At 36.1% G+C, this 20,628-nt stretch overlaps 1 protein-coding gene across 2 annotated transcripts in view; it reads left to right on the plus strand.

Moving 5' to 3' along the window:
- The first annotated feature begins 4,987 nt into the window (after window positions 1-4,987).
- Window positions 4,988-20,628, plus strand: part of sfmbt2 (Scm like with four mbt domains 2) — a 47,074-nt gene continuing 31,433 nt past the window's right edge. For both annotated transcript variants that reach the window (XM_084406461.1, XM_084406462.1), the window contains exons 1-3: window positions 4,988-5,111; window positions 12,935-13,029; window positions 14,819-15,059. In XM_084406461.1, coding sequence (XP_084262587.1) covers window positions 12,937-13,029; window positions 14,819-15,059 — 334 coding nt within the window. In that variant the 5' untranslated portion in view covers window positions 4,988-5,111; window positions 12,935-12,936. The remainder of the gene's footprint in view (window positions 5,112-12,934; window positions 13,030-14,818; window positions 15,060-20,628) is intronic.

Consider the following 20,628-nt stretch of genomic DNA (forward strand, 5'->3'; position numbering starts at 1 on the left):
AACATTTTATTTTGATTATTTAATCAAGTTCATAGTCTTTTGCCGTGTCTGAAATCGCATACTCTCTTGTTTTGAATAATTACTTTGTGACTGTTAAAAAAGAATGTTCTATATATAGTATGAATGTGTAGTATGAATGAAATCTACATGTTGTCATTGTCAAGTGACGTACCAGTGCCAGTTGTGTCGCTTCATGGCCTCATAGATCAGCTGCACCTCAGAATCTCGACAGAAGTGTAGTAAGTCATCTGGTTACTTTTTGCTAACTGTTTCATGAATACTGGACATATTCTTTTGCATACTGTTTTTTGCCTTCCATGGTGAAGCCTGCGGAGATGGAGACCAAGATGGATTCGGCAGAAACGGGTGCCATGGCGGATCAGAAGACCACAGGGAATCAGGAGGCCAGGGCAGAGCCGACAGAGCAGAAAACCGAGCTGGAGCAGGAAGGAAAAACTGAAGGCCATGGTGTAGCTGAAGACCACTCAAGGGTGAACTCGGAGACAGCCTTCATGGCCATAATAGGGAACTCACGAAACTCAGGGATGGTACTCCTGGCCATGGCAATACAGGCAGGGAACACAGGGAACTTGGAGACTGCATTCCTGTCCATGGCAGTACAAGCAGGCAATACAGGGAACTCAGAGATGGTACTCATGGCCATGACAGAACTGTGCTTGTGTGGCTCCAGGGCTGAAGTGAGCTCTGGGGGAGCTGCAGCGGAGTCAGCCACTTCACATGAGGAGGTGTGTGCGGCGCAGACAAACAAAATGATAGTAGCCATCACATGAATCAGTAATGACCGGGGTAGCACTTTTAGGACCACTGGAGCAGGGACCACTGGGTTTGGGCTCTTTGGGACCACCGAAGCAGGGACCGCCAGACTTGGGAACTCTGGGACCACTGAAGCAAAGTCTGCAGGGCTTGAGACCTATGTGGCCACTGGGCTAGGGAGTGCTGGGACCACCAGGCTTGGTAGCACTGGTTCCACTGGAGTTAGGGGGCTGGGACCATCAGGCTTGGGACCACCAGGCTAGGGAGCACTGGGACCACCGGACTTGGGACCACTGGGCTAGAAAGTGCTGGGACCATCTGAATTGGGACCACTGGGCAAGGGAGTGCTGGTACCACCAGACTAGGGAGCATTGGGACCAACAGGCTAGGGAATGCTGGGACCACCTAAATTGCGACCAACAGGCTAGGGAGTGCTGGGACCACCTAAATTGGGACCAACAGGCTAGGGAGTGCTGGGACCACCGGTCTTGGGACCACTGGGCTAGGGAATGCTTGGACCACTGGGCTAGGGTGTGCTGGGACCACAGGACTTGGGAAAACTGAGACCACCGGGCTAGGGAGCTTTCTCCCTCTCCTCTTTGAGCATGAGGTAGCACAGGATGCCACCACAGGCTGGGAAGTGCTGAGGCCTAATGTGGGAGAAGCAATGTATCCCACACTGTAGGAAGAGAGGCAGAGTCTTAGAGCATAATTAATTAACTTTTCCAATGTTAAGTCACATCTGCCTTTTGGCAGACATGATTTAACAGGCTTGTTGAGTCCAAAGGGATACAAGCCCTGAAGGACTTTATCTTCCCAGTCCACACAGCTGGCAAGAGCACAAAAGAGCTCTGTATAGCCTTCAGTGGTGTCCCTCCTCCACTGAAGGCACACAAGCTAATCTGCTGGATCCATGGGTATTGGTCAGGTATCCTGTAACGTTTGGTGACTCAGAGATGAGGAAGAGCGGGATCCAACTGAAAATTATGATTAACTGAAGATTATGACAAGAATTTTTAAATGCAACCGACTAAGCTGTATAAGTAATTTCAACTTAAATTACATTAAACTGAAGTAATGTAAAAACATATGTTGTCATAACTTATTGATCTTATTTTTTATTTTATATATTTTTTACAGTGAACAGATCGGGTCATTTGACCAATCCGAGCAGAGTAGGATCGCGGAAAGGAGGGGTTGAGAAAGACTGAATCTTCAAACTAACCATTTTTAGACCCTAAGAAATTAGGTGACGTGCAATGTATATTATGAGAAGATTGAAGTGTTTTTTGACCTTTGATGCGGCCTCAAAAAAAAAAAAAGTATGACCCTTTAAAATAGAATAATAGGGGTGCTTTAACATCATGGCAGGATTACGTAATATTCAGAGTTGGCATTTTACTGTTTTTATTCTGAATCTGTTTTTGTACAAGTGAGATGAGTAAATGCGTGCTCACATTTAGTCTAAAACTACAATAACCATCATGTTGACACACAGCGCACACAGGGCACTTAACTTTCTTTCAACAAGGGGTCAGAAGACCTGTCAGTCAATTAATGGGAAAACAAAGTAACTTGCATTAATAATTTGAAAAAGTACCTTGTTGTAAACTTAAAAGTAATGCGTTTACTTTACCAGTTACTTGAAAAAGTAATCTGATTACGTAACTCGCATTACCCCAAAACAGCACATTATCCTTCAGAAATCATTTTAATATGCTGATTTGGTGGTCAAGAAACATTTCTTATTGTTATCAATGTTGAAAACAGTCGTGCTGCTTATTTGATACGCTAATCATTTGTAACATTATAATAGTACAGGTATTTACTGTAAATTTTGATCAATTTAACTATTTTTTTTTTTTATCTTAATGACCCAATTTTTGAACATTTTGTAGACTGGACATGAAACATGCAAAGTAAAACTAGAGATTTTGATGGAGGTGATCATAAAAGAAAAGTGGCTGCAAATATACACAGTAAAAATATTTGTTCATTTGTTTCATGTGTTAACATCTAAATTAACTGTTTTATTCAAGCCAAAAATGATTTACTGTAATATAACAATCAAACTGATTAGGTTACACAGATGGAAGTCATTTTAAGGGTTTTATCAGGTATCACTCAGAAGAAAAGGTTCTAACAGTTCTGTCAGCCACTTCATACAGTATATTCCCATGGGATCATTTTATGGATTTAGCTTTAATGAATGAATTATTTTTTGTTTCAATTCATTTAATTTATTTTGATCGAATTTTCTGAATTAAATAGCTTGTGAACATACTTTATCACTAGAAAAAAAATTAATAACTCATTAAACATGAAAGTATTATACAATCATTAAGACATTTTTGGCATAAATGATTCTTTAAAATTCAGTCAAGAGGTCATAACCCCAAATGAACCCTGTTTCTTTAAGAGTGTAGAATTAGCTCTTTAAGGTAACAACTGGGCTAACCAGATAATATCCAGAGCTAATTTCCTAGTCAAAACTTTTTAGTACTACACCACAGCATGGAGAGGATAAAGCATTGACCCACATTGTCTATCTCCTCTCACAAGGTCTCATGGTAATCTGTCCCTGGACGAGCTTGTCAAAGTCTCCTCTTGTAGATTAAGCTCAAGGCATGAACCATCTGTTACTGTAACATCACTAAGAGGTGCTTATTAGATCAGATCAGTTTTTTTTTTTACTGAACAAGGAATTTCATCTTGTACAGAATGTGTACAGGAGAGTGTTTATATGTGTGAGTGAGTGTTGATGGTTTTGCCTGATAAACTAACCCCCTACTTCTGCACCAGTCCTATTGAAAGTCATTAAAGTGCACTTATTTATAGTGTCAACTATATTGATGTGACTTTAAATTTAGTACAGCAATAAATATGGTTACCACAGGAGGGCAACGGAGGACAATATGAGAACTGAATTTATATGCCTGAGATAGGTCATTTCTAAACAGAATTATTGCAATAATAAATGAATGCTTTATGTATTAATAAAAATAATATGTTATTATTTATACATGGGTTAATTTACATTTTTAAAGATATACTGTAATGTTTATTAGAATAAGCTGTGTTAACTAGTTAACCCTAAAAAAACCTGCATGTCGTAACATCTAAATTAAAAGCTTTCATTAAAGTAAAAACATCAATCATGTTATATTAAACCTCATTGGTTACACAACAAACTTTTAAACCATATAGGATTGCATGTTATAGCTTTTTTACAGTGTAGTCTACATAATATTATTGTCATATTCCTATCTTAAAAACAAAGGTTCTTTAGGCATTGATGGTTCCATGAGGAACCTCCATGGAACCTCTCCTTTGCACAAAAAAGTTATTTTTAGTGGGAAAGATTTGGTTTTTTACACTTAAAAAAAAAAAAGTTCCACTGAAAGGATCTTTGGGGAACCAAAAATGGTTCTTGGAAAATGGCATTCAAATAGAAAAATTGGCACCTTTATTTTTAAAAGTGAAGTGATGAATGATGATAACCATTTCATTTTCTGTGAAACTTACTTCAGTTTTTTTTTTTCTTTTTTTTTTTCTAATGACAAAACTTATTTTGTTTTAATTACTTAACATGACTCTAATGAACTGAACACATGACTTTAAATCATTTTTCTACTTTTATTTGTGAAGTTTTTTTTTTATTTTTATTTTTATTGTCTTATAGGCTATGGAAACAGAAGAGTATTGTTATTTCTTCCTTTTTTTTTCTTTTTTTTGAGTGGTTTCAGCATAAAATATCACTTTGAACCATACGTTAAAATATGTCAGTAAGACGCTTGAAAATGTAAAGCTGTCAAATTGTTTTTGCGTTAAGTAAAAACAAGTGAGATTGCAACAGCAGCCCCCTCTTGTTTACACTGTCAGTGTCTCAAAACCTATTGTGTTACCTACATAGAAAGCATTTTATCAGCCTTATTTGCACGTACTTGGACAGCCTCTTTTTGGCCATCAAATTTACAATAGCTCCAAAAAACGATGCATGCGTCACTGATGCCCAAAAGTGCTGCACGCGCCTATGAATGCCCAAATGCTGTCCACTCAGACGGCTCGCAAGATTTTAGACACAGCCATGAGTTTCCCCACACGAGGGAGGCGGGGGCTCGGGCCTATTTCTATTTATAATGGGCAGAACAAATTTTGCAACTGTAAAGGTCAATGAAGGAGTCGGCTTGAAAATAATCTGTAGATGTTGAGACATGCGCAGATGCGGGATGATGCCATATTGGACACACATACACACACACACACCGACACCGCTCCTGCTTCAACCAGAACACCGGATCACTCAATTCGGATAGACGGAAAAAAACTCGCATAAGGTAAAAACTACATTATCCGCATGAACTTCATTCTGTAATAGTAATCTTGTCTGACACGGACTCGTGCTTCTATGCGCGAATTTCCGCGTACAGACGCTTTTTCCTCGTTAAAAACATTTGGAGGTTGTTTGTAACAGTCAGAAATATAGGCTACACAAGCTTCTGCGCAAGAGTTGATAAAACGGTCCGAACAATAAAGTAACCTTATTTATATATAACACGAATGTCGAGCGACCGCACTTTCGATTATGTCGATATTAATATTTACGATCTGAAGAGACGCGCGCTGAAAATGTCGTTGAAAAATAACGTTTATGTAACAAGCGATATTTTCGTGTCGCGTTCTTCCTCAAAGATACTCTCGCCCTGTTACTATTGACTTTATTTTCTAACTGCCATTTGACCTCCTTTCGATTTCAAAGGACACAATGTTCACGCGTGAATATCAACACTTAAGTTTACACATTCGGGTGGTGTTCATAGAAATGTTTTTGAACGTCACGAACCGGTCGGTGTACGTGCGATTCAGGTGCGCGGAATATGGTCCGAAATCCTCGTTCCTCATGTGTCAAATCCACTTTCAACATGGCGGGTTAAGGTGTGTTAAAACTGCCATGCAAAATCTTTGAAGAAGGAAAAAATAAAACCGCGTTGTTTACGCATCCAGTTTTCGTTTCTTTCGCTGCACCTGGACGTGGTTTAATGAATTAAATTTAAAGTTGTCGTTTGCCGACGTCGGTGTCATTTTTTTCCGCTGCAATACTTTTAGAGTGTGTAAAGTACAGTAGTATCTCACATGCTCATACAATATTTCCTGTTTCGCTTTGTGCTGTGCTGAATGCGGGAGATAACATTTTATTCGCATATTATTCCTTAATCAAACAGTGCATGAGCCACACAGTTTCAATAAGCTATTTACGTGACGAATGAATAGCCTAAACCATATTTTTTAATGTATAAAATCGATTATGGTGAATTTGAATTAAAGGCGATCAATATTCTTCAAAATACGAGTTATTTATTTGATTAGCCTTTACGTTAGTGGATGTCTCCTTAAATCCTTGAGGGTTTTATCCGTGAATTCATACGGGCGGATTAAACTCGCAGCAGTAATAAAGGGGAAATGGAGTCACGCATTTGATGACGACGAGATGAATTGATATGAAATTATTTTTCCCGTTAATTCTCTGTCTGACCTGGAAAAGATGAGCTCGAATAAGTCTCTTTATAGCCTTTTTTTAGACATATAAATCATCATATATAGATAACAGGCCCATTAAAGAAGCATTTGTTTAATAAAAGCGTATGGCTAGTAACCTATAAGACAATTCAACAATAGCCTTCATGAAATTCATCAAATCTTCGATGTGTTGAAGCAGTCTGACGTACGCTTCAATAAAGCTTGACATAGATTGTGCCTTCATAGTTGAGACCGAACACATCTTTTCATGAAGGTAAAAATAAGTGCAGAAGAACAATACGAGTTCATATAGGCTAACGTTACTACTACACCTGAGGAGAAGAGGTTGAGCCGCTAATGAGGGCATGAACCCCCAAAAGTAAGTCAAAACAGATGGATGGGTGGTCCAAATATTATATATTTAGACAAGTAAACAAGTATACCAGCGTTATATAGGCTACAACTTTTTTAGGGGCCACAAAAGTTTAGGCTATACGAGTAATATAGATCGTTGCGGCCAAATAGAAGCTAGTAAACAGAAGTTGCTCTCCTCTGAGGAGGTAACCATAGCAACAGTACGCAGCTTGAGTACGTTCAGTATCGGACAGTAAGTAACCTGCCTACCTATAGGCTGATTTATTACAAAATATGTGACAATATGGATTTACATACCACACAAATGTAGCAGTGGAGGATTTTTGGGTTGCAGTGAATAGGCTGAATTGCTTTCAGGTCTCTGGAAGTCATTGCAGGCTAGGCTATATAATTCGCATACGTCGTGAATTATGTAACTTGTAAATGACTGGTAATCCATATTAAAGCATCGTTAACGCAAAAACACTTCTAGATGTGCAGTGTGAGTTAGTTGAGATATGCGATAGCCTATGTCATAAGGTAATCAGATAGTTTAGCCTCGGGTCGCAGAGATCGGGTGACCGTTCGTTGTGGATTGAATAATGTCATTTACATTCACGCCGTTGTGACGTAATGTCATTGGACGTCACGACGTGAGCATGAAAACAAATATACGTGGCCTCCAATACTAATTAGACAGAATTACACATTTAAGTAGGTTTGGGGAAACTTTAAACTTTAAAGGGAACTTTATGTTGCGAGGTAAACACATTGACTTGCAGGAATGAATTAATGTTTATTTGGGAAATATAGTTATGTGTACTATCCTACATCCTACATTTTATAGCATTAGCATCACTTCTCAGTGTATAGGCCAACAGCATGAATTTCCCTTTATAAGGTCAAAAAGGTGTTTTTACAGAGAATGATGTCATGGGTATTTTTCTTTGTGCGGTAAAGCATAAATAACTGAATAACCTGGTGATGCCATCATGTTGTGTTTTTGAGAAGTGATGCCATCATATTTCAGTGGCCTTTAAGATGCTCTAATGCTTTTGTAGAATCGTAGTATGTTATTATACCAACTTGTTATCTATTTGACTTATCACAATCATTTTTGACATTCACACTTGATGCTATGAGTTTCAACTTGATTTTTTCAACTTGACTGAAGTAAATTCAGAGTGATTGGATTGGATTGGATTGGATTGGAAGAAAGAAAGATATAATGAACTTAACACAGAGTGTGGCACATTGTGTAAAAAGAGAGAAATAAAACTTGCTATTTTACACTCATTTCCACATTTTAAAGATGGCAACGATTGAAGACTTGCATTTAATATAGCCTATAAGAAAGCACCAACAGAGGACTGACCATATAGCTGTGATAGATGCCTGCTTGAGTTCCCAACATGCACTGCAGCTTTAATTATTATACAGATTACTGTTTGTTTTATTGTTTGCTGCTTTTATTTGTGCTGTTGTTGTCACTCTCAGTTATGTGCACACTCTTAGAAAATGTGTACAAAATATGGTACCCTTTCAAAATGTACACCTTTGTGCCTAAAGAGTGCATTTTACTACCTTAAAAGGAACATATTGGTACCAAAAGCATACATATTAGTACCTTAAAGGTACATATTCAACCTTTTTAAAGGGTTCTGTCCCAGTGACAGCTTTTGTAGTAGTGCAGAGCTCTTTTTTATTATTGAAGTTTGTGCTTTTAAGTTCTGATATACATGTGTAATTGAATACTGTAATTTATAGATTTCTTGGTCCGTTCAAATCATTTTAATAGGGCTATTTCAGGGCTCTTGCCATACGCATTTTCCTACATTCCTAATTGCATGGAACTTCCTGGAAAACATCAGGCAAATGAGGCACATAGTCAAATCGTGAATAAAAGCAATTTGTGTGCTGAGACCTCAAGGTTTCAAGTTGATGTGTAATATAACCAGGAAAAAAAAGTATTATAACCTGCTAAACTAAACAATAGACAGATGAACACCCAGCAAAACTTAACAATTCCTCTCTCCGAGTTGCATGATTAAAATGGATTATTAAATGCGTCTGAGACTGAAAAAGGCCAGAGACGTTTATTTTAATAAGAAACGCAGCACTACATTGTGTTCCAATAATCCTTTAATTCCCCCTTCCACAATTGAACAAGTCCTGGATTAGAGCGAGAGGGGGCATCTGGCTCAATATGAGCTAATCGATAGCACGGCCTTGCCTAAAATCTGGATTTATTCTGAAACAGCCCACATCATAGATTAGGGTTGATAATTCACTTTAATCCCGCATCTTCAATCCGGAGGTGTCTTTCCACCCACAGGCCCAACTGTGCTGGCTGAACCACAAAGAACCCACACAAATCAAGACATCCAAATGACAGCAGCAATGAATATATTTGTTCGTCATTTGAAAATTAGCCTACTCATCGCCAAAAAGCAAACCTTCTTTTTGATACTAATAATGTAAATTTTTGCTTATATTTATTATGGTCATAGTATTATATTTACCCCTGTAGATTTTTTGTTTGCCCAGTTTATTAGAAACGGATCGCATTTCTTTATGACAGAATTTTGGATGCGGATTCTGGTCAACTGGAACAAAACACTTTTTTTCCTCATTTAAAGCCCACTCAAGTCACAGTGAATCCTTGTCATGTCAATTTCCTCTTTGATTCTCGTTTTTCTCGACCGGGGTTGTGCAGAACACCGCCAGAAATATCTCAGAAATGAGTGACAGAACCATAATATTTTTCATCTGCTGTGTTTATAACACAACACACACACATACACACATACACACACACACATAACGATACACTGTCATCATGGCAAATATTGAGTGAGTCATTTGCAAGGAAGTGGTTTCGGTGTTAAAGTGCACTTCTTGTTCATAGTTCCATCTGAAACCAGGACTTCAATAGAAGAAAAATACATTAGTGTCACAATGTATGCATTATTCATTGCTTTTCACTAAAAATAAAGGTTCCTTAATGGTTATTTGGAGCACCTTAGGTTTACTTTTTTTCTTATGATGAACCAAAGGTGTTCTTAAAGTGCGAAAAGTTCTTGATGTTACATTATAGGTTCTTCAGATCAGCATATTGGTTTCTGGGTTCTTTAACTCTTTCCCCACCTGCGAAAAAAAAAAAAAAAAAAAAAAAGCAGCATTTTTTATCATTTTCACAAAAATTTCATGGCCCCCAGAATATTTTGTTGTATGGATATCTAAACTTGCAATATATCAGAAGAAAGAAACAGAGCCTCTTCTTTTAAACAAAACAAAACAAACAAACTAAACATTTTTACTTGAAAGTGGGTAAGTTTAATAAAAAAGCAACATTTTGAACAAAAAGCTAAGGAAATCATAGCCTGGTTAAAACCAGACCATTCTCAGTAGTAACTGAGTTATGGTCTGGCAAAGCTTCATTAATAACTCATTTCCAAAGGGGCGTCACCAACGGATGTCGCTCAAATGCCTCTGGGCGCAATTGGATAGACCTGAAACCAATCAGAGCGATCGTCATCGTGTAAAGCCATATGCTGCGTCCCAATTCGCCTAAGTTACACTACGCCATAAAAGTATGTACTCTTTTTGTGAAGAAAAGGTATTTACTTTTGAATGTGTAGCAAAAAAGTAGGCAAGCTTTGGAACATACTACTCACCTTTATCGGACGGATCTGTCGCGTGCATCCTGTCACGTAAACTGCCCTGTCAATCATCTTGTCACAGTTAAAATCCTCTATTAAATCTAATTTAATTTCCCACCGTTTCGGAGAGAAATGTAGTAGCACGTTCATCTGCCAGTGGGTCTTTCATGGAGACTGTCCTCATGTGTTTGCAATTTGAATATAATAATGCATTTAAAAGTTGGTGCGCTTCACCAACGGACGTCGCGCAAATGCCTCTGGGCGCAATTGGATAGACCTAAAACCAATCAGAGCGATCGTCATTGTGTAAAGCCCGCCCCAACGTTTCTGATTGGTGCCTCGATTTCGACAGATTAGAAATGGGCTTGAATGAGCTCTTTGCCAGACTACTTGCAGAGCAAATCTAAATTTGCCGGAAGTTGTCTGGTTTTTTTTACAGACTACAGAAGCAATGTTTTTATCTCGTTTCTGCTTTTTTTGCATGTGTTTTTTGCACTGGTTTTGGGCACCAGTACAGATGGTTTTCTAAAGAACTAGAGAATAAAACGTTCTTTGACATCATAAAACCTTTTTGTTTTTTCAGCCCCAATTGGAAGCTTTACTTTAAAGAATGGTGTATTGGGAATTGAATCCAAGTGTAGGCCCTAGCATAAGCAAAGCAAAAAAATCTGCAAACAAGGCGTGTTTGGTCATTATTTTGTTAAGAGAGTCTGAATTAAAAGAAATAATAAATGGGTTAAAAGTGTCAAAGTAGCATTACCTCAATCATGTTTCAGTTTTAGAGCCAATAAAAGTGGAAGCAATCACAACTTGCTATTTTTTTGTAGACTTCAGTATGTTTGAAGGATGCAATCATCAGCTTTTCACATACTAGAGATTGTAATGACATCATCAGTGCAGGAGATCTAAACCATAGACTGTCTCACCAACAGTGCTTATAGATGATCTGAAATAACTGCAAGATTGTAAGATATGAAATGATCTTTGTTAACATAGTTAATAATCCAGCATTTCTATAGGTTATAGTCAGGATAGAAACTGTATATTTAATGTGTATGAACAATGGAGTGAACAATATGTAAGATTTGATATATGAAGGCAACAAGGTGTAACTTGTGTTATAAGTTTGTCTTTTTGAGAAGGTTTAGTATTGATGTTGAATTGTGATCTTATTTTAGGTTTAATCTAACATTTATTTTATGTTTATTTATGTTTAACTATGCTGCACAATCATTTATCTTGCTAGATATGCTTCACTGCTTTCTAACCTTTGTGGCTAGTCTTAGTTAGCATGATAAAATATTATGAGTGGATGTCTTAACACCTGTTGAGCAATGAAACGTCCATTTGTTTTGGGAGTAAGCAGTATATAAAAATAGATCTGATCTTTCCAAATGAAAGAATTAAAAACAGTTTGCCATCTATAAATATCTGAGAGAAAAAAACATTTGTCAATGTAAATCTATGAGATTTTTTTTTTTTTACTTTTATTGTCTGCCAGGTGAAAATTGTTAGTCAGAATGCTAGAAAAGTATTGCAATATGGAAGTTTACCATATTGTATCCTTTGTATTAGATGAATGAGGGGTTTATGTTGAATCTTTTAGAGGATTTTTAATGAACAATGCATGCTCAGCATTGACTGCTGGGAAAACACTAGACTATCCCACTTGTTTTATTTTTTGAAACATGTGATGACTCATAAATGGCTTAATTTAAAACCTTAAGTCATTTGTTTTGTGTATTTATTATAATTATGTTATGAGATTACCCCTTTGGTCAAGCTATAGTTAGCAGAAGAGATGTGGCAGTGATAGGAATGCCACACTTGCAAATTTTCGCATTTTCTCAACAAAACGCATCATTGCATTTACATCATTCTACAATCTTGTAAGATTAGTGATAGTGGATCACTGACCATTTTCTTTAAGACCAGAAAAAAATGATATGCAAACTTGTACGCAAATGTGAATTATCAAACAACAAACCTCATCAACCTCTTGCAATGAGTTAAAGTCCCCCTGTGGTGAAAATCAAGATTTTAATGTGGTTTATATGTCTATGTGGTGTTTTTAATATGCTTTAAGACAAACCATGTGCAAAATCATAAGTCGACACCATTGCTGAGGATTTTCTCCTTAAAACTGCAGTGAACCAAAGACTGAAATCGCTGGTGTTTCTGACGTCACAAACTACCTTGTAACCAATTACGACAATGTGTGATCAAGTGGATCTCTGAGCTGGTGTGAGTGAGTGGAGGCGGGGCTATTTTGCATATTCATAGAATCGCGTATACTAAATGAAGCAAGGTTGTAGAGTTCAATTCAAGCTATTTTAAGGCATGACGTTTTTTTGTTTTTCAAGGAAAAACCGTTTCAATATGTCATTTTGGGTTTGAAGGGATACAATTAATGACTGCTGGGTATTTTAAGAATTGCATTGGGACGTTTTGGAACACAATAACACATGAAATTGAGCTAGTTAGAAACGTTTGCGTTCATGTAATTCGTGCATATTATATAATATGTTTTGTCCTATTTCCAGCCATACCACACCAATACCAACAGTACCAACAACAAACTCTAACATGCATGCATATACAAACTCTCTTTCTTTGTCTCCTAACAGGCATGGATTGTGCAGAGGAGGAGGTGGATTTTAACTGGGAGGAGTTCCTCGAAGAGACTGGAGCCACTGCCGCACCTCACACTTCATTCAGACATGTGAGAACACACAGAGAGAATGTCTCAATATATTTATTCATTGAACTAAATTTTTAAGTCAGCAAGGACGCATTAAATATGGCATTAAATGCTTTAGAGTCAATGATTGGATCATTATTGCAGTGATTATTGTTTATTTCTAGCATTGATGCATAAATTATACCAAAAATTGATGCACCTCTTGATGAAAATAAATGATGTGATCATAAGCGGAGCATGCCATGGGTAAGAAATTAACGGGGGCTTGGGCCAAATATGCACCTGCACATTTAAACTAAATCTAGTAATAAAATCTAGTGTGTTGAGATTAGGAATGCAATGGCCAAGGCATTATGACATTATGTAGGCTAAATAAGATATCCATTGTACAGTCAGCTTAATTGATTAGCAGAACTTTGTGAGATTGCAATGAATTGAGATGAGTGACAGCTTAGTGATTAAAGGGAGCGCTTTTCTGTGCGCTTTCCAGGCGATAATCCATTCAGAATTTGAAGAAAACGTAGACTATGTTTTGCTGCATTAGTTAAGGCAATGGTTAGGCTATTTATTGTTCGAACTGGTTGTCATGCCAAATCATGCATATGCTTGCCTGTTGAAATTATAGCAGTTTGTGAACATAACCACTTAAATAACAAGAGCGTTTATGCTGAGATGTATAGGTTGTTGAAAGGCGACACGTATCTATTTCATGACATTCTGTTTAAATGTGTTTTTAAGGAGGAATCACATCTAGCCTTACCCTAGAGTTGGTTCACCCTCCGCTAATGGTTGTGAGGTTATTTTTTTAAAGGATTTTTGGTCAAGATCTTGTATTGGCAATGCAAGAGTCGAGCACTCTGTAAAGTCTCTTCCAGGACATCCCAAAGACTTTCAATGCATTTAAGGTCTGGACTCAGAGGTGCTAATTCATGTGTGAAAATGATTCTTCATGCTCCCTCCCAATCATTCTTTCACAATTTGAGCCTGATGCATCTTGGCTTTGTCATCCTAGAATATGGCCATGATGTGTCTTCCTACTTGAAAAGCTACACACTCCATTAATTAGGGTTAGAAGAACTGTGGCCAAACATATTAACCTGCTAGAAACATAATAATCACTGCAATAACGATCCAATCATAGATTCTTAAGCATTTCCCTATTTAAATCCAAACATCAACTTTTTTTGGTTGGGTAGTGTATACAGTAGTCAACATTTGACGTGGATCAAACAAGTTCATCAAAGTTGTCCTAAGACAAGAACGTGTATTGTTCAAAATTCATGTATAACTTAAATGCAAGGTTTTGATCCACTTCAAATGTTGACTACTGTATATATATATACTATACATGAGTTGACGTAGAACATTTTTTCACTTTAAAAAGTGAGCAACTTTACAAATACAACCCAGACAACATGAAATACAGGTTAGATTTGGTGCTGTGTTGGGTTGCTACTTGATGCCAAATTTGAGCCCTGAAGCAAAACCAGTTGAGAATCACACCCATTACAACGGTTATTTTCCGGTTCCTTGCCACTGTTGCCTTTGGCTTGCTCAGTTGGGGTTATTTTGGGGATATTTAATTTAATTTGATCAATCAATAAATTCCACTAGAAACAAACCTTGTTGTATTATTTTAATTTAATACTGTGAAGCTGCTTTGATGCAATCTGTATTGTGAAAAGCGCTATACAAATATACTTGACTTGACTTAGATTTGTTTTTTACTTTTTAAAGCCGTCAATAAACCCATACTTTTTTTCATGGAGGAATACTTATTCGTCATACCCATTCTGATTGAACCTCACAGGTGGAGCTCAGTCTTCAGAGCAGTTTTCAGCCTGGAATGAAGCTTGAAGTAGCTAATAAGGGCAGTCTGGATACATATTGGGTGGCCACCATCATAACCACATGTGGTCAGTTGCTATTGTTACGCTACTGTGGCTATGGAGACGACCGCAAGGCTGATTTCTGGTGTGACGTCATGACAGCCGAACTTCATCCTGTCGGCTGGTGCGCTCTGAACAACAAAACGCTTCAGCCACCTGAAGGTAAGGCGCAAATGCACTCAAACTAAGTCCAACAGGCATTCAGAGATACTTGTCTATTTAAACACAGATTAAGTTCATTTAAAACAGTCCCTCCCGTCTAAACAAATGACATTCAAACACACACACACACACGCATTTCTGGCACTAGAGCGGCCCACCTTGTTTATTCTGGTAATCAACGGCAGAAAGGGTTTAAATACTAATAAACAAACAATGCAAAGTTGTATGAAAATACACGCATTGTCCTCCATTGTGAGCACCATGAGATTTCATGTACTGTAGCTTCTGTAACAGCTGGAAAGTATTTAGGTTTAAATGGATTATCTTCTCCCAACGGTTGGATTGATTCTTTGGAACTGGATTCTGGTTATCAATGTTATCCATTGGACCATATAATTTCTTCATGAACTTTAACCCTGATATCAATGTTCATGCAAACACAGCACTGGTGATCAGTCACAATTCTTTATATTAATGCAGCGCTTGCTATTATACGCGCGTTTATATGTGTGTCACTTGCTGCTTTTGGTGAAGTTCTTACTGTAGTCTCGGAAGTATAGTTGAATGCTTCACACAATGTTTATTTTGTCGTGAAATTGTTTGTTTGCTATAGACCAGGGATACCCAATCCTGTTCCTGGAGAGGTTCAGATCCAACCCTGATCAAACTCACCTGTCTGCAATTATCAAGTGCTCCTGAAGATCTTAATTAGCTGCTTAAGGTGTGTTTGATCAGGGTTGGATCTGCAGGAACAGGATTGGGCACCCTTGCTATAGACAGTCCATGGCAGGATAGAGGCCCAAATTTAGTTAGAGAAGGGTTAAGGTACGCAAAATGTTCTTTTCAAATCGAAACTGGTCAGGTAAATGTTTAGTTAAGAACACACGGACAAGTTACTCATTTGTTGAAGACGTTCACCATCCTGAACAGGAACAGTAGAATAAAATAGAATTAGAATTGAAATTCTTGGAAATGTCTGTCTGTGGAGTTAATATGCTGTGCGATAAGTAGTATACTGTAAAAAATGATATGACCAATATGTTATGACAACGTGTTTTTACATTGCTTTAACTCATCAAAATAAGCAATTTTCATAACTTTAAAAGTTATTCAAGATTCAACTCATTTTTTAAGTCAGTTTAATGTAATTTAAGTTGAAATTACTTAAACATCCAAGTTGCTTGTACTTAAACATTTAAGGCAGCAACTTGTTTTTACAGGACAGGTATGGGTGTATTGGAATAAATATCTACAAGGGGGAGAAATTAATTATAAAAATAAAAGTTTTCGTTTTTTAAATATTGTTCAATTGCTATAAATGCAGTTGCTATAAAGAATAATATGTTTGGTTTTCTACCACAGGTAATAGTAGTAATAATGTAAGAAATGAAAAATATTTATGTATAATGTTAAATATTAAAAAAAAAACAAAAAAAAAAACTGATAATTGAATGGAGATTTGGATCAGAACTTTAAAATTGTGATTTTCATGTTTGTAGAAGTCATATAAATGAATTATAAAATAAATAAATAAATAAAAAAGTCAAGGAAATTTCCATATCATTTCTTTCTAGTTAAGGGCCTGAATACACAGAATGTGTTTTTGCTTTGAGACGCGTTTTCTAAAAGTAGCACTTGCTCTAAAAGACGCAGTACCATGCGCAAGACGCAAGAACAATGGTCAAACTTGTCTGACTAGCGTGTTTACATTGAAAAACAAAGGAAAAGTATCTCAGTGGAATGTAAAAACACGTGACCAGCTCAGCTCTTTCTAGAAAATCATTTTCAAATATCACAAAAGAGTGGAAAAAATTCCATTGATAGGTCAAAGGTGGGGGGGGGACCTTAACACAAGTGTAACTGTTCTAAGGCCATTGGCCCGTCATGACCATTTCAGGATTTTAGACATTCATTGAGGTACTGTGGTAATGCGGAACTTTGCTGTTTGCCTATTGCAGATACATGCTGGAACGTGTGGTGTTAATAATATACAGTGCTCTTAGATGTACTGTATTTTATTATATCATGTCATTAATCCTATACAGGAACATAAACTTGTGGCCTGATCTCTTCCAAGACATCTAAAAATCATAATTTGGTGTTTTGACCAAATAGCTGATGTTTGACAGACTCAATATCTTTACGAACCACTGCACACTTCAGATAATAGGGATTGTTAAACATTTTAAAGAGTAATTAGCTCATTTGTTAGTCACCATGAAATCAAAATGGACAATTCTTACACATCGAGCGGCATCTCTTCATTTTTTTTAACTGATGATGTGTTTACTGGCATGAGGGCGGGACAACCTGTCAATCATATGACATCAAAGCAATAGCAAATGATCGAACAATCCTCAAAATCAAGTCCCGCCTTACTTTTTTTTTCTTTTTCAAGAAACTGTTTCATTCTGATATAAGTCATAATACACTATAAAAAACTGCCATCAGTGGTGGCCAGAAATTCACTGCAAAAAATACTGTGACAATGTTTCCAGTTTTACAGGATGCATGTATATTTTACAACTTGTAACCATATATTTCATAGAGTGATACAATGTTAATATACCTACTTTAAAGTACCAAAATCTGCCCTTTTACCTTAAAATGTACCAATAATCACCACAATAATACTGGTGGCACAATAGAAGTCACATGACATATTATGTTCAAAACATGGTCAATGCTCGTGTATGGTGCATACAAAGACAAAACACCATCAGGGTAACACATATCACTAGAATAATGCAATAAACATTAACTAAATAACATAAAATGTAACACAAAACACACTAATGTACATTACTGATTACAAAAATAAACCTAAACAAAATTATTTATAAAAAGAATAATAATAATATGTGATGTAAAAGGCAGGGATTTCTGGAAATGTCTTTTTACTTATTTTTTATTGTACATTCTAATTCATAGTTTTCACTTCACTGTAAAAATTTTGACAAGTTATGACAACTGTTTTTACATTGCTTTAACTCATCAAAATAAGCAATTTTCATAACTTTAAAAGTTATACAAGATTCAACTCATTTTTTAAGTCAGTTTAATGTAATTTAAGTTGAAATTACTTAAACATCCAAGTTGATTGTACTTAAACATTTAAGGCAGCAACTTGTTTTTACAGGACAGGTATGGGTGTATTGGAATAAATATCTACAAGGGGGAGAAATTAATTATAAAAATAAAAGTTTTCGTTTTTTAAATATTGTTCAATTGCTATAAATGCAGTTGCTATAAAGAATAATATGTTTGGTTTTCTACCACAAGTAATAGTAGTAATAATGTAAGAAATGAAAAATATTTATGTATAATGTTAAATATATAAAAAAATAAAATAAAAAAAAACTGATAATTGAATGGAGATTTGGATCAGAACTTTAAAATTGTGATTTTCATGTTTGTAGAAGTCATATAAATGAATTATAAAATAAATAAATAAAAAAAAAAGTCAAGGAAATTTCCATATCATTTCTTTCTAGTTAAGGGCCATTCACACAGAATGTGTTTTTGCTTTGAGACGCGTTTTCTAAAAGTAGCACTTGCTCTAAAAGACGCAGTACCATGCGCAAGACGCAAGAACAATGGTCAAACTTGTCTGACTAGCGTGTTTACATTGAAAAACAAAGGAAAAGTATCTCAGTGGAATGTAAAAACACGTGACCAGCTCAGCTCTTTCTAGAAAATCATTTTCAAATATCACAAAAGAGTGGAAAAAATTCCATTGATAGGTCAAAGGTGGGGGGGGACCTTAACACAAGTGTAACTGTTCTAAGGCCATAGGCCAGTCATGACCATTTCAGGATTTTAGACATTCATTGAGGTACTGTGGTAATGCGGAACTTTGCTGTTGGCCTATTGCAGATACATGCTGGAACGTGTGGTGTTAATAATATACAGTGCTCTTAGATGTACTGTATTTTATTATATCATGTCATTAATCCTATACAGGAACATAAACTTGTGGCCTGATCTCTTCCAAGACATCTAAAAATCATAATTTGGTGTTTTGACCAAATAGCTGATGTTTGACAGACTCAATATCTTTACGAACCACTGCACACTTCAGATAATAGGGATTGTTAAACATTTTAAAGAGTAATTAGCTCATTTGTTAGTCACCATGAAATCAAAATGGACAATTCTTACACATCGAGCGGCATCTCTTCATTTTTTTTAACTGATGATGTGTTTACTGGCATGAGGGCGGGACAACCTGTCAATCATATGACATCAAAGCAATAGCAAATGATCGAACAATCCTCAAAATCAAGTCCCGCCTTACTTTTTTTTTCTTTTTCAAGAAACTGTTTCATTCTGATATAAGTCATAATACACTATAAAAAACTGCCATCAGTGGTGGCCAGAAATTCACTGCAAAAAATACTGTGACAATGTTTCCAGTTTTACAGGATGCATGTATATTTTACAACTTGTAACCATATATTTCATAGAGTGATACAATGTTAATATACCTACTTTAAAGTACCAAAATCTGCCCTTTTACCTTAAAATGTACCAATAATCACCACAATAATACTGGTGGCACAATAGAAGTCACATGACATATTATGTTCAAAACATGGTCAATGCTCGTGTATGGTGCATACAAAGACAAAACACCATCAGGGTAACACATATCACTAGAATAATGCAATAAACATTAACTAAATAACATAAAATGTAACACAAAACACACTAATGTACATTACTGATTACAAAAATAAACCTAAACAAAATTATTTATAAAAAGAATAATAATAATATGTGATGTAAAAGGCAGGGATTTCTGGAAATGTCTTTTTACTTATTTTTTATTGTACATTCTAATTCATAGTTTTCACTTCACTGTAAACATTTTGACAAGTTATGACAACTGTTTTTACATTGCTTTAACTCATCAAAATAAGTCCATTTTCAACTTGTTTTTATGTTTTACAAGATTCAACAAATTTTTTAAGTCAGTTTAATGTAATTTAAGTTGAAATGACTTAATGACCAAGTTGATTGTATTTAAAAATTTAAGGCAGCAACTTTTTACAGTGTTGGAAAAACCATAAATTTTACGGGATTTTACAGTAAAATTACATATAATGTGCTGTTATACCATTTACAGTTTTTCATGGTAAGGTAACTTACAGTTAACTTTAGACTTTATACCTATTCTAGAAGAATCTGACCATACCCGTTTTGCTCATATCAGAAAAGGTTATTTTGGCAGAAAAGGTAGCGAACTATAAAGATAATCTGTCAAACAAAGTGTTCTATTAAAAGACGCATGCTTGACCGGTCTAACAACAATAACAGGCAATGCTGATCCCAATTATGGTAGCACATTACGTTATAATAATAATAAGCACACGTTGTTTCAACATGTCTGATTCTAGTTGGCTTTGAAGCAACCACTATATTTGAATAATTCTAAATATTGCAATAGTCAATGAATGTGCTACTATACCTCGGGCCTTTAAAGAGACAGTTTACACAAAAAATTCTGTCATCATGTATTCGTTCCGAACCTGTAATTCTTACTTTCTTATATGGAACATAAATTAAG

Source organism: Rutilus rutilus (genome assembly GCF_951802725.1).
Source record: "Rutilus rutilus genome assembly, chromosome: 4".
NCBI classification, from domain to species: Eukaryota; Metazoa; Chordata; class Actinopteri; order Cypriniformes; family Leuciscidae; genus Rutilus; species Rutilus rutilus.